Below are 14,855 nucleotides of genomic sequence, written 5' to 3'. Positions count from 1 at the left end.
TAGCATTAGCCTAGCATTAGCCTAGCATTAGCCTAACATTAGCCGAGCATTAGCCAAGCATTAGCCTAGCAGTAGCTGAGCATTAGCGCTGATGAGTTCCCACTTTGGCAAGGTTTGCTGGATGCTGACCACTTGCAGCTATTGCCATCTTGCGGGGAGGAAGCAAGACCACGGGAGGTTGCCTACAGCCACAGCTGTTAATTCTTTTTGAAGTGGCCCCAATTGGTTATTAGACCACGTACCCGGTGACTACAGGAGAAGTAGAAGACACAACGGTTACGTTTTTCCAAATGTGTCTCGTGTCCTCCAGCACGCGGACAGCGGCGTGGGACCGTGTGTGGGGTGTCGCTTCCGAGGCGAGGAGAGCTTGGCACGCTACTCTCCATGGTCCTGTGGCGGCGTCGGCCCCTGCCTCCGCCCCTTTGAGCCTGAGGCACTCCAGCACGCTGCGCCTCACTCCTGCTTGGAGCAGACGGTAGGGGAATAATAAATATAATATATATATTATACAAATATATATTATACAATATACATTAAATAAACTATTGAACAATGACTAATAATATAACAGCAATACAAAAGTACTACAAAATAATATATGGAGATTTACCATTTTATGTTGTATAAAAATATTTCGACATAAAGCCAAAAATGATTAGTGATATTTTAATTAGTTAATTAAATAGTTTAATTGAAGATGCTACAAAAAAATTATAATAATATATACTTGAAAAAAAAACAAGATGTCCCCCACCTCTCGCCCAAAGACCGCTGGGATATGCTCCAGCATACCCCCACCCTAGTCAGGATAAGCGGTATAGAAAACAGATGGATGGAAAAAAGTCATACTAAATTGACTAATACTGTTTCCAACCCACGGCAGCCCGTTTAGGCAGCAATGGCACCCTCTGCTGGTTGTTATTAAGCACTGCCATCCACTGCATGAAGACGTACTGTAGCAGCCATCCAACACCATCTTGTTGAGATCAGCATGAATTAAAGCCAATTCTACCAGATCCTCATCGTGTGTACACCATAAAAGATGACTCTGACCCCCCCCCCCCCAAGGAGCTGGACAGCGGCGTCACAAAGCGGTGGCTGCACTCCTTGGAACAGTACAGGCGACTTAAAGAGGAGGACCCCATCATCCCCTTCAGCGAGGGGCCCATCATCTCCAAGTGGGGTGCCATTTCCAGGGCGTCCCGCTCGGGATACCACACCACCGACCCCGTCCAGGCAACCGCCTGCCAGGGCGGCACCAGCACCACGCCAGTCAACTTTAAAGGTGAGGACCACCACAAAATCCTCCATTTGCCTCCTTGTGTCTGTTTTTGTCCTCAAACCAAATAAAAGCCTTCCTTTTTCCTGCTCCTGTCGCTTCCATCCATCATCCACCTATCCATCCATCCATCATCCACCCACCCATCCATGCATCACCCATCCATCCATCCATCATCCATCCACTCATCCATCCTGCCACTCATCCATCCATCCAACCATCCATCCGTCCATTCATCCACCCATCCCCGCATCCATCCAACCATCCATGCATCATCCTTTACTCCCCCATCCATCCACCCATCTGTCCATTCATCCATCCATCCATCCATCATCCATCCACCCACCCACCCGTCCATCCATCCACCCACCCACCCACCCACCATCCATCCACCCACCCACCCACCCACCATCCATCCATCCATCCATCCATCCATTCATCCATTCATCCATTCATCCATCACCATCCACGCATCCATCCACCCATCCATCCATCCATCCACCCACCCACCCATCCATCCACTCATCCATCCATCCATCCTGCCACCCGTCCATCCATCAATCCATCCGTCCATTCATCCACCCATCCATCCATCCATGCATCATCCATTATTCCCCCATCCATCCATCATCCACCCACTCATCCATCCATCCATCCATTCATCCATCCATCATCCATCCATCCATCCATCCACCCACCCATCCACTCATCCAACCATCCATCCATCCACCCATCCATCCATCCATGCATCATCCATTATTCCCCCATCCATACACTCATCCATACACTCATCCATCCATCCATCCTGCCATCCACCCATCCACCCATCCGTCCATTCATCCATCCACCCACTCACCCACCCACCCACCATCCACCCACCCACCCACCCACCATCCATCCATCCATCCATCATCCATCCATTCCTCTGCATGAAGTATGGTGAAGACATTTTGTTGCTGATTTTCTAGATTACAACTCTCACGGGGATCACAGCGAGTCCAGGTGGATCTCCAGGGGATCGGTTCACGCTCCGCATGACAGGTTGGACTCTTGCTTTGGTTTCTCTCTTCTTTCCCACCTGCTACTTTTATTTTCTTCTTCCTATTTGCCGTCTATTCTCTTTGCCGTGAATGCTGCAATGCCAGCGCTGAAGAGGGGCGTGGCCACCCAGCCAAAGCCTAGCCAGATCCTAGCGGTCTCTCAAGTCAAACTGGGTTCCTCTTTGTGTTCCTTCTGTGGAGGCCATCTCAGTGATGAGGGAACCTTTGTCTGATAGCTAAAGACAACTGGGTGTGCTTCTTCCAAGTCGAAGGTCTTGTGATCCTGTCTCATGTCTCTGTGTTGGACAATATGTCGCAAAACAAGGGGGAAAATATTCCATTCCTAACAAGTTTAATGAAGGAATAATGGTATCATTTTATGATTTATATATTCCATATTGTAGCCCGGACTTGAGGTGTTTTTTTAATTTAAAAAGCAACAACAGAAATAAATGTAAAAAATTCTTTTTAATAATTTTATGAGAATATTAGAAGAAAAAAGTTGTATTCTCATCTGACAAAAGTTGTCATTTTACAAGAATAAACTTGTGGTATTATTTAGTAAAATAATGTCATTTTAGTAGCGCAGAGTTGAAAAATTTAAGGAAAAATTCGATTTTTTTTCAATTTGCAAAAACAACCGTAATGCAATAAGAATAAAGTGAAAATATTAAATAAGAAAATGTATTTTTTTAATATTATTAGAAACAAACAAAACAAAATAACCCGTTGTGGTATCGCTGCTCTGAACAAACATGCCTTCAATGCAGTTGATTTATGGTCTTTTGTGGCCGTCAGCGAGCAACTATGTGCACCGGATCTACGTCAGCATCCATCAAGCGAGCGAAAGGCCGGCTTCAGCCAGGACCAGCACCACCGGGAGCCCCGCCCGGACCGAGACATTGACCTGGAACTGTGCCACCTGCACCTGGAGGACCCCAACGGCCAGGAGATGAAGGTAAATCCTGGAGAATCTGATCTGTTCCGGGGTCAAACTGGGCCGCAAGCAGGGGTTTCCAAAGTGCGGCCTGGGGAACATTTGCAAACCGTTTTTTTGGTTGGCCCACAGCACGTTCCAAAAACATATTTTAACAAGAAAACTAAAAAAACTGCAGCAAAAAAATATTATTATGATAATCGTTATTATGAGGGGAAATAAAGTCATTTAGTAGTATAAAGTTCAAATATTAAAGACTGAAATAGTGGGGGAAAAAAACAATAAAAGAAAAAAACAGCTGTAATTTCATCACAATAGAGTCAAAATATTCAGAGAAAAAGTCATCGTCGAACAAGAAAAAAAGTTGCTATTTCACCAGAAAAACCTGTAATATTATAAAAAAACAATTGCAATATTATAAGTATCAAATAAAACAAAATAAAGTTATTTTTGGAAAATGATGTTAGAGAAACAATATACTATTATAGGAGTACTATTATAAGTCTAAATATTATAGGAATAAAAACGTAACAAGAATATTAATTAATTTTTAATTAATTAATTTAAATTCATTTTAATTTTATATTTTACTTTACTTTTTACATTATACTTTATGTATTGTTGGAAATAATTTCAATTTTATTATTTTTTTAATATTAATATTAGCTTATATAAAAGGTTATTTAAGAAGAAAAGAAAGAAAACAACAAAAATGGGAACAAAAGAACAAAGAGTGAATTTGATATTCATAATATGCTTTTGAAATACATATATATATATAGTGTATAAGCTGCTAGCGGGACTGCACGGTGGGCTACTGGTTAGAGCGCAGGCCACACGCTCCAGTTTCCTCCCCCATTCCAAAAACATGCTAGCTTCATAGGCCACTCCAAATTGTCCATAGGTATGAATGTGAGTGTGAATGGTTGTTTGTCTATATGTGCCCTGTGATTGGCTGGCCACCAGTCTAGGGTGTACCCCCGCCTCTCGCCCCAAGACAGCTGGGATAGGCTCCAGCATACTCACGACCCTATGAGGATAGGCGGTAGAAAATGAAGTAGTTGTACTACTAGACCAAAGGCATAATGCATTCTCTTAGTTGTGATACAAGTGTAAAAGGAAGTTAAGCCCCTGTGTAGTACTACTAGACGAAAGGCATCATGCATTCTCTTAGTGGTCATACAAGTGTAAAATGAAGTTAAGCCCCTGTGTAGTACTACTAGACCAAAGGCATAATGCATTCTCTTAGTTGTGATACAAGTGTAAAAGGAATTTAAGCCCCTGTGTAGTACTACTAGACCAAAGGCATAATGCATTCTCTTAGTGGTGATACAAGTGTAAAAGGAATTTAAGCCCCTGTGTAGTACTACTAGACCAAAGGCATAATGCATTCTCTTAGTGGTGATACAAGTGTAAAAGGAAGTTAAGCCCCTGTGTAGTACTACTAGACCAAAGACATCATGCATTCTCTTAGTGGTCATACAAGTGTAAAATGAAGTTAAGCCCCTGTGTAGTACTACTAGACCAAAGGCATAATGCATTCTCTTAGTTGTGATACAAGTGTAAAAGGAATTTAAGCCCCTGTGTAGTACTACTAGACCAAAGGCATAATGCATTCTCTTAGTGGTGATACAAGTGTAAAAGGAAGTTAAGCCCCTGTGTAGTACTACTAGACCAAAGGCATCATGCATTCTCTTAGTGGTCATACAAGTGTAAAATGAAGTTAAGCCCCTGTGTAGTACTACTAGACCAAAGGCATAATGCATTCTCTTAGTTGTGATACGAGTGCAAAAGGAAGTTAAGCCCCTGTGTAGTACTACTAGACCAAAGGCGAATGCATTCTCTTAGTGGTCATACAAGTGTAAAATGAAGTTAAGCCCCTGTGTAGTACTACTAGACCAAAGGCATAATGCATTCTCTTAGTTGTGATACAAGTGTAAAAGGAATTTAAGCCCCTGTGTAGTACTACTAGACCAAAGGCGAATGCATTCTCTTAGTGATCATACAAGTGTAAAAAGAAGCAAACCCTAATCCTAATTGTTACTCCTTATTTTTGGCCTCTCAGGAGTCGGCAGTCCTGGCTGCTTCGTATTCCGAGGACGCCGCCCACCCTCACCCTCCACCATCGGAAGAGCAACGCCACGCTGACAGCTCTTCCACAGACAAGATGGACGCCCACCTACTGAAAAAGATGGCCTTCAGGTGACTTGTGGTGCAGGAGTCAGGAGACTGTGCTAGCTCTAGCTAACATGTACTTTTTAAGATGTGTATGCTAGTAACCGCGAGCAACCAGATGCGTGGTCTCTGATGTTTTTCCAGGAAGTCGTTGTCTCCTGTAGGCTTGGTGTCAGGAGGTCTGGGTAAGCTGGTGCTGAGGACCGGAACCCCCGGACCAGGTGGTGACTCCGCCGGTCGGTCTGGTCCTGAAGAGGCGGGGGCGGAGGTGCTGCTGGGTGGAAGCTAAGCTAAGCTATGCTATGCGGTGATGTTTACATCTGCTGTGGTTCAACACAGCAGTCACATGACAAAGATTCTGTTTGCTACATACCGCCGGTCAAAAGTTTAGACACATTGTCTCATTGATTAGCATTGGGAAGTGTCTCTAAACTTTTGACTGATTGACATTTTTATCGACTTTTTCATATTTTTGCTCGTGCCTTGAAAAAAGTTGTCTTTTTGGACATTTGGACTTTGAGCCTTGCATGGCGATATGTGCCGGTTGCATCCAGTGGTTTCGCTTTATGAGCGTTTATATGATATTATATTATATGATATTAAATTATATTATATGTCCTGCTCTCTGCATAGAGGGCCGGCCTCCGCCAAGGCTTAAACCAGGGGTGTCCAAACTGTGGCTGCCTATTTTTTATTGGCCCGTGGCACATTTTAAAATATCATTTAACAGGAAAACGAACAAAAAGCAAAAAGTTGGAATCTAATGAAATAATAATAACATAATAATAACATAATAACAGGATAATATTATCAGAAAAAAATACATGCATTCAGTAGCAAAGAGTTCAAATATGTTTAAAAATAATTGTTTTTATGAGTCATAAAACAAACCAACCAACAAATAAAATTGGTTGCGGAAAAAGTTAAAATCTTTCAAGAATAAAACCAACATGTTATGGGAATAAAATCAGAATTTATAAATTTGTAAAATAAAGAAAATTTATAAAAAGAAAGTTGAATTTCAAAGAAACCCAAACAGTAAAAATAGAAAAACAGATGTAGTTGAAAAAGATGTATTCTATCAAGAAAAAAGTCAAAAATTTGCATAATTCTTATTATTTTTAGTATTAGTATTGTGGGAATAAAGTCAATATATTATTGCAACAAATACATCATTTTCCAAAATAAACAAAAACATAAACAAAAGATAAACAAATAATTTGAAAAATTAGGTTGTGAAAAAAATTTATGTGCATAATTATGAGAATAAAATTTACAAGAAAAAAGTGGAAATAGTTGGAAATGAAACTGCAGAAATGTAAAACAAACTGTAATTTTATTGTAATAAAGTCAAAATATTAAGAAAAAAAGTGGCATTTTTACAAGACTAAAGTCATAATATTGTAAAATAATTTTAATAGCTTAGAGTTCAAATATCAAAACTTTAAAGCTGTAATATGACCAACAATAAATAAAGCTGTCATTTTGGAAAATAAGGTTGTGCAAAAATGTCGAATATGACAATAAAGTCCAAATCTAATATTAGGAAAAGAATGTAGTTATGGTTATAGTTATAGTTAATAGTTGGAACAATAACCACAGATGAGAATAAAGTCAAAATACTAAAAAATGTAATTAAATTGACGAGAATGAATTGCTAATTTTAGGAGTGAAAATTTTATTTTTATTGTTATTATTTTTGGATGTCGTCATATAACGAGAAAATAACGTTAAAATTAAGATAATTAAGTTTGCGGAAAAATTAGCATATTAGCATATCAAAATATTGTGAGAAGCTTATGAGAAGAAAACTAACTGATGTAACATCTTAGCATATTTCTCAAAGTGGCCAAGTTGCATCCTTTAATTTGTCGCTACGAGGCCCTGGCGAGAAGTTTGGACCCCCCCGGATTAAAATGATAACATGAGCCTGTGAATGGTCTTTTTTTTTTTTTACTTGGTGTTTCTTTGGGTGCTCGTCTTTGACGTGTTTTTTGCATTTTGTGCTAACTTCTGTGAAGTTGTTTGTCAAGAGTATTTTTGTATCGGGACATCCCGTCGCTGCTGCTGTTCCACGGACACTTTCCACGGTAGTAGAGCAGCATTTTGGAAAAAGACGTGCTTCTTCATGTTGTATATTTTCCCGCACGGTGACCTGTATGAGCCGTACGTGTCCCAACGCTTTGAGATCTACTGCCACCACCGCCTTCTTTCATCGGATTTTTCCAACAAAAATATCATCATAATCAGGGAAACTCAGGGACAGAATTTGGATGCCCCGCTATTACAGCCATTACTTTGCCCTGCTTCTATTAACCACCAGATGTCTTGGCATCTGTTGAGGCATTTGTTATTTGGAAAACATATTTTTGCTATAATTCATTCATTTTCTACCGCTTTTTCCTCACGAGGGTCGCCGGGGTGCTGGAGCCTATCCCAGCTGTCTTCGGGCGAGAGGCGGGGTACACCCTGGACTGGTGGCCAGCCAATCACAGGGCACATATAGACAAACAACCATTCACACTCACATTCATACCTATGGACAATTTGGAGTCGCTAATTAACCTAGCATGTTTTTGGAATGTGGGAGGAAACCGGAGTACCCGGAGAAAACCCACGCATGCACAGGAAGAACATGCAAACTCCACACAGAGATGGCCGGAATTGAACCCTGGTCTCCTAGCTGTGAGGTCTGCGCGCTAACCACTAGTGCCGCCCTTATTTTTGCAATAATAATAATAATAAATACTCGGTGCACGGTGATAATGCACGGTGGTCGAGTGGTTAGCGCGCAGACCTCACAGCTAGGAGACCTGAGTTCAATCCCAACCTCGGCCATCTCTGTGGGGAGTTTGCATGTTCTCCACGTTCCTCCCACATTCCAAAAACATGCTAGGTTAATTAGCTACTCCAAATTGTCCATAGGTATGAATGTGAGTGTGAATGGTTGTTTGTCTATATGTGCCCTGTGATTGGCTGGCCACCAGTGGACCCCGCCTCTCGCCCAAAGACAGCTGGGATAGGCTAAGTGAGGATAAGCGGTAGAAAATGAATGAATGAATACTCGGGATGTATTGTCCAACTCTCAATTTCCAATAGCGGTATCAGCCGATATCGATATCGATATCGATACGTGTAACATGACATATCTCCTGTGGTGGAATGAACACATACAGTATGTGTCGTATACAGCTTTTTTAAAATAATGCTTTTCAACATCTGGAAAAAATCAGATACGATATCAACTGATATCGCATTTTTATGATGAAATCGGGTCGATAATAATCGGACATCCCTAATACTCTATTTTAGCTACCATGAGAGTCATTTCTGTAACAATATTATACTTTATGTATTGTTGGAAATATGTATCTCCTTAAATTCCCTGCATTTCACTCAAGTGCAGAGAGCACCAGGCCGTTTTTAATTACATGTATTTTTTAATGCTACTTAATGATTGATATTTTCACAGATATTCATAACTATAAGAAATCAATATTTTAATGGAATCAGTCGCGGGGGGACCCTGTGACCCCCGTTGTGGCGTGACGTCAGCTTTACAGATGCCATGTCATCATACCTGATGATTCATTTGAGGTGCGGCGTCGACTTTTTTAAATAATGCTTTTCAACATCTGGAAAAAATCAGATACGATATCAACTGATATCGCATTTTTATGATGAAATCGGGTCGATAATAATCGGACATCCCTAATAAATACTCTATTTTAGCTACCATGAGAGTCATTTCTGTAACAATATTGTACTTTATGTATTGTTGGAAATATGTATGTCCTCAAATTCCCAAATTTTCTTCACTCAAGTGCAGAGAGCACCAGGCCCTTTTAATTACATGTATTTTTTAATGCTACTTAATGATTGATATTTTCACAGATATTCATAACTATAAGAAATCAATATTTTAATGGAATCAGTCGTGGCGTGACGTCAGCTTTACAGATGCCATGTCATCATACCTGATGATTCATTTGAGGTACGGCGTCGACTCGAGCGGAGGCAACTATTTGAGAAAAGGCGGTATTTGCAAGGATTGCTGCTTTTGCTCGGCGTTGTGCTACATTTCATATATGCTGCTGCGATATGAATATGAATATGGAAAGTGTAAATATTGTCGCCTTGGTTCGTGTTCAAGATTCTATCAAGCTGTGATGTGTCATTATTTCCCAATCGTTCATGCTTTGTCTTGCATGCCATATGATATTGTGACGGCAGAGGAGCATCAATGTAGTTGTGATACAACACACACACACACACACACACACACATGCGAGCGTTCTGCACATGCCCACTGTGTGGCCACGTCAGGTGCTGAGGTTTTCTTGCGGCATGCTCATTGAAACGTAATGATGTTGTGATGCTGTTTCTCTTCACTATTATTCAATTCTTCAATGTTTTCCCATGTCTGTATTAGACGCTTTTATCGAGGCTTTTATTATTATTATTAAAGAGATGGTACGCATCTGTCACTGTATCACCGTCTAGGCGGCCATCTTTGGATGGATTTATTTAATGGGGCAGCTGTGATGTTTCAGAAAGGAGGTGAAATGTCCCCCATGTCGAATAATAATCATAATAATAATACTGTTATGTATTCCATGTATTTCCTTGGAAATGTCTCACGCGTGAAGGGTTTGCCTTTTACTTAACGACACTATCACAGAAATGGAGCCAAATGTATGTGATGAAAAATGTGACAAATGAGTAGGAATAACATCCATCCATCCATTTTCTGTACCGCTTCTGCTCACGTGGGCATGATGGAGCCTTAGGAGTAACACGACGTGGATGTTCCAAGTGCTTCTGTGGCCCACTGGTGAAATAAGGAGACGATAACGGATCATTTCTACACATGTACAATTTGCATGCAACAATAAAGCAACAAACTACATTCTTGGGCTTCTTTTCGGTTGTCACCACCGCTTTGAGACACACGGGGGCGCTGTATCCTCTACAGTTGGCGCAAACGGGGCTAGTAAGGGTTTTGGTGCCATATTAAATATACGCTTGAAAACATTGAGATATAGATTACTTTCAATGTAATTGTAGCATTTTTTAATTACATTTTTATTTTGATTGTTTTTTAAAGTATTACTATAACAAAAAAATTATTTACTGTTTGTATTTATAATATAGTATATATCTGTCTTATTAATGTTGATATAACTACATAAATACACATAAATTTAACTTTTAAAGTATTACATAAAAAAATTACTGTTTGTATTTATAATATAGTATATATCTGTCTTATTAATGTCCATATTAACTACATAAATACACATATAAATTTAACTTTTAAAGTATTACTATAACAAAAAAATATTTACTGTTTGTATTTATAATATAGTATATATCTGTCTTATTAATGTTCATATTAACTACATAAATACACATAAATTGAACTTTTAAAGTATTACTATAACAAAAAAATTATTTACTGTTTGTTTGTATTTATAATATAGTGTATATCTGTCTTATTAATGTCCATATTAACTACATAAATACACACATGAATTTAACTTTTAAAGTATTACTATAACAAAAAAATTATTTACTGTTTGTTTGTATTTATAATATAGTGTATATCTGTCTTATTAATGTTCATATTAACTACATAAATACACATTAATTATTATATATGTTATATGAATTGTATTTCTGGTCCAATACGCTCTATGTAGTATATATTTAAAAAAATAGAACTTTATAATAATTGTGACTTTTTTAAATGAAATTCTTTAATGATAAATGTATTAGGCCCAATGATTGTTTTACAAATGCATTGTATTAATGTTTAATGATTAATGTTTAATAATAATCATAAAAACTGAGAAAATGCATCCAGTATATAACATAATTATAGTGTAAATACGTACCCGAATAAGCAAAGTACATTTATATACACTAATGTATACTTTTGGATGACAAAAGTTCAAGCACACCTGATTTGTTGAAGGTACTCCTGCGCATGCGTCTTTGAGAACGCCTGGATGCAGAGGCGCTGGAGGGCCCGGACGCGCATGCGCACTACCGCCACCAGCGTGTTGGTGGGGCTTGTGTTTACAGCGTTGCAGGGTGGATGCTGCTCTGCTCGTTGCCATTACGACCAAACTGGCTCACTACAATGTTATGCCAGCCGACATTTGACGGCATATAAGTTGCGGGGAGACTGGTAAGATACTTTACATTGTGAACAGCGTCCGCTTCGTGTTGACTCTGACGGGAAAAAGACAACATTGTGTCGGTGGGGACTGTCATGGTGGCATGCTAGCTTGTCAGCAGTAGTGATGGTGGTGGCCTGCATCCCGACTTTCCTCCTCCTCCTCCACGCGAATATACTTTATATTTAGTCATGTAACACCTTTTTATCCTGCATGGATATAGTGGCGCTTTACCGGCTGTTCAGCTTGTTGTCAACTACTCTTTAAATGGACGGGTAGGTGCCAAGCTAATGCTCGTAAGCTAGCTATAAGTTCCCAATCTTTAAATGCAAAGTAACAATCTTTAAATGCGTCATAAATGAGGCTATGGTTTTATTTAACGGTTCTACGAGTGTGCATTAGGAGCTAAAAGGTTGGCAATTTGCAGAAAGCAAATGAATATGTGTGTGTGTGCTAGCAGTGTGATGTATGCTAGCAAGGTGTGACGTCATAACAAACAAACACATGGCTTTCCAGTTTATTTACTGAACTGCTATGGCAGTATTTGTCATATTACTAGTAGTACTAATAGTACCATTCACCATCATGTCGCAGCACCCAGCATGATAATTATTCTCATTGAGCCGATGGCATTGCTATGATATGCGGTGATGCAGCATTGGAGTCTCATTGCCTTCAACTGAAGGACATTGTCTTTAGTTCTTCAAATGTCTTTTAATTGATCCAATATTCTTCGTTAAATATATTGTGTGATGTCCTGACTTTATCATCATAAAAAATATATTTTCTTATGTAAAATGATGACTTAATTCAAAATTTTTTTCGTATGTATTTTTCTTCTTACATTAGTGTAAAAAAAACATTTGCGCACGATGGTGACTGTATTGTCATAATAGTATTGTAATTGTAAAAAGTATTGTAAAGAATTGTATGACAGAAATGTGTGCCTCTGTTGATGTCATTAATCCTTTCCAGAAAGTCTGACTCTAACCAAAACAGACTCTAACCAAAGCAAATTTTCCCATAGAAAATAATGTAAATCCAATTAACCCGTTCGAGACACCCCAAAATGTTCACACAGGACGCATTTTATTGACAATATCTATTTCATCCTGAGCGCGCCATCCAAGATGGCGGCATAAACAAACCAGACACTAATTTGGATAGTAAAAAAGCATGTAAATACCAGCCAGACAAAATTAGCGCAAAAAATGTGAATGTTAGCTGAAAAAAAATGCAAATCGGGGTGGTTAACCAGGCTACCACTGTATATCACTTTTTCTCAGAAAATTCTGAATTTATTCTTATAAAAATATAGACATATAGATATTTGACATCATGTTAAAGTATTCCCTCAGAAAATTCTGGCTTAATTTTTGCAAAAAAATTATCATAATTGATTTTTTTTGCATAAAAATTAAATTCATCAAATTGTTAATTTTGGTACCACCTTATAACTATGTTCTCTTAAACTTTTTTTTGTGTAATATTACGAGTATATTTGGATTTCAAAAGACTTTATTCTCATAAACATGTACATTTATTTAGACAATATTTTTACATTATTGTCAAAAATGACAACTGTATTGCTGTAATACGTTTACTCTAGTATTAATTTACTTCCTTAAAAAAATTTAAAAAAGTTTATTCCTGTAATATTATTACTTCACTTTGTAGAAAAGTTCTTGTAAAATTTTTGTAAAAAAAATAATCACTGTATAAAACTATTCTCTCAGAAAATTCTAATTTTGTTTTCATAAAAATATTTTTCATAATATTTAATTATTTTCTAAAAAAAAAAATCCTCGTAAAATTATGACTTATTTTGTATTTTTTTTTTTAATTCTCGTAATATATTTGTACTATATTTGAGCGTGCTGTGGTGTAGTCCTGCCTTTCCTCATGCAGTAGTAGTACTAGTAGTAATAAGTAGTGAAGGTATTGTTCCATGGCTAACAGTGACAATGCAGCGCTGGTTAGCGTAGTGCTGTAAATGCATGGTTTTGCTGTTGTAGACACAGCTGGCCTGTACTTTGTGCTAGTCATGTGATCTTTAGCTTTTGTTTTATTGCTTCTGTATGCAGCTTGCTGATCTCCGGCGCCGCCGCACAAACAAGATGGGATTTAAAGTGTGTGTGTGTGTTAGGGTGTGTGCTTCCTTGATTTGTACAACAAAGGCTGTCCTTTTGTGTTCCCTCCCTCTTGTAGTTTTCCGCTCTTATTTCTCATTCCTTTGCTGCTACTGCTGTATGTAACACTGACAGCTATCACTGTAATGGCGAGTGTGGACGCAGCTTCAAGCCTGAATGCTCGCTGGGTCTGTTTCCTTTCCTCCTGTGAGGCGTACGCGGGCTCAGCCGGCGGCCGAGAACAGCCTGTTCTGCTGCTCAGTGGTGGGCACCGTTCAAAACACACACTTTCAGCCGCAAATACACGCTTTGCAATGTCACAGGTTGGTTTGGAAGGCTTTAATGTACTGTATATTTAGCTTCTGTTGTGGCCATACAGTATATTATTAATGCTATATGTCACACACTACTGACAAGAAAACAGCAGCAAACATGAGAAAATCAGTCATTTTACAAGAATGAAGTCAAACTATAAGCAAAGTTGTTTGCAAAAATAATTGCAAATGTCACAGGTTGGTTTGGAACGCTTTTATGCACTGTATATTTAGCTTCTGCTGCGGCCATACAGTATATTAATGCTATATGTCACACACTACTGACAAGAAAACCGCAGCAAACATGAGAAAATCAGTCATTTTACAAGAATGAAGTCAATCTATACGCGAAGTTGTTTGCAAAAATAATTGTAGTATTTGTTGTAATTGGAAAAAATACTTTTTTATACAGTCATCCCTCACAATATCGCAGTTATGGTCATTCCATGCAGGACCACGATACTTCAGAAATGAATGAATGAGTGAATGATGCTGGTAAACTAAAACAAAGTAGCCATTCTGTTTTTTAAATTAATATAGACGAAGTCACATATCATTTTTTGTACTTTATATTCAGCTATGCTCAAATCCTCAGCTATAATATAACCAAAGCAGTGCTTTCAATGTATTTTTATTTTTTACCATTTGTAGTGCTCCAGGAGCACCGACCTGTCAACCGCATCGGGCTTAGAGACTGTCCGTGACTTCCTGGTACATTTGTAGTAGAGCTTGCTTTGGGACTGCGATATAGCACTAGAACACTATATTTGGTGTGCCTTAATCATCAAAAATGGCCGCG

The 14,855-nt window shown here is 38.7% G+C and overlaps 2 protein-coding genes across 10 annotated transcripts in view; both read left to right on the top strand.

Annotated features, from left to right (window-relative positions):
• rc3h2 (ring finger and CCCH-type domains 2) overlaps window positions 1-8,084 on the top strand; it is a 28,942-nt gene extending 20,858 nt beyond the window's left edge. For 6 of the 8 annotated variants that reach the window (XM_058056053.2, XM_058056056.2, XM_058056051.2 and 3 more), the window contains 6 exons: window positions 311-475; window positions 1,069-1,285; window positions 2,248-2,320; window positions 3,118-3,277; window positions 5,322-5,458; window positions 5,576-8,084. In XM_058056053.2, the coding sequence (XP_057912036.2) occupies window positions 311-475; window positions 1,069-1,285; window positions 2,248-2,320; window positions 3,118-3,277; window positions 5,322-5,458; window positions 5,576-5,720 (897 nt within the window). In that variant the 3' untranslated portion in view covers window positions 5,721-8,084. Of the gene's footprint in view, window positions 1-310; window positions 476-1,068; window positions 1,286-2,247; window positions 2,321-3,089; window positions 3,278-5,321; window positions 5,459-5,575 lie in introns of those variants that run through there. The other 2 variants (XM_058056058.2, XM_058056059.2) reach the window with 2 other exon arrangements.
• Window positions 8,085-11,487: 3,403 nt separating this feature from the next.
• The window catches only part of rabgap1 (RAB GTPase activating protein 1), a 78,322-nt gene continuing 74,954 nt past the window's right edge, over window positions 11,488-14,855 (top strand). For both annotated transcript variants that reach the window (XM_058056309.2, XM_058056308.2), the window contains exon 1: window positions 11,488-11,624. The gene's annotated coding sequence lies outside the window, so the exon portion shown is untranslated. The remainder of the gene's footprint in view (window positions 11,625-14,855) is intronic.

This window comes from Doryrhamphus excisus, linkage group LG19 (genome assembly GCF_037039965.1).
Source record: "Doryrhamphus excisus strain RoL-2023G ecotype Guam linkage group LG19, RoL_Dexc_Guam_v1.1, whole genome shotgun sequence".
Taxonomy (NCBI): Eukaryota; Metazoa; Chordata; class Actinopteri; order Syngnathiformes; family Syngnathidae; genus Doryrhamphus; species Doryrhamphus excisus.
This window is presented reverse-complemented; position numbering and strand designations above follow the sequence as displayed.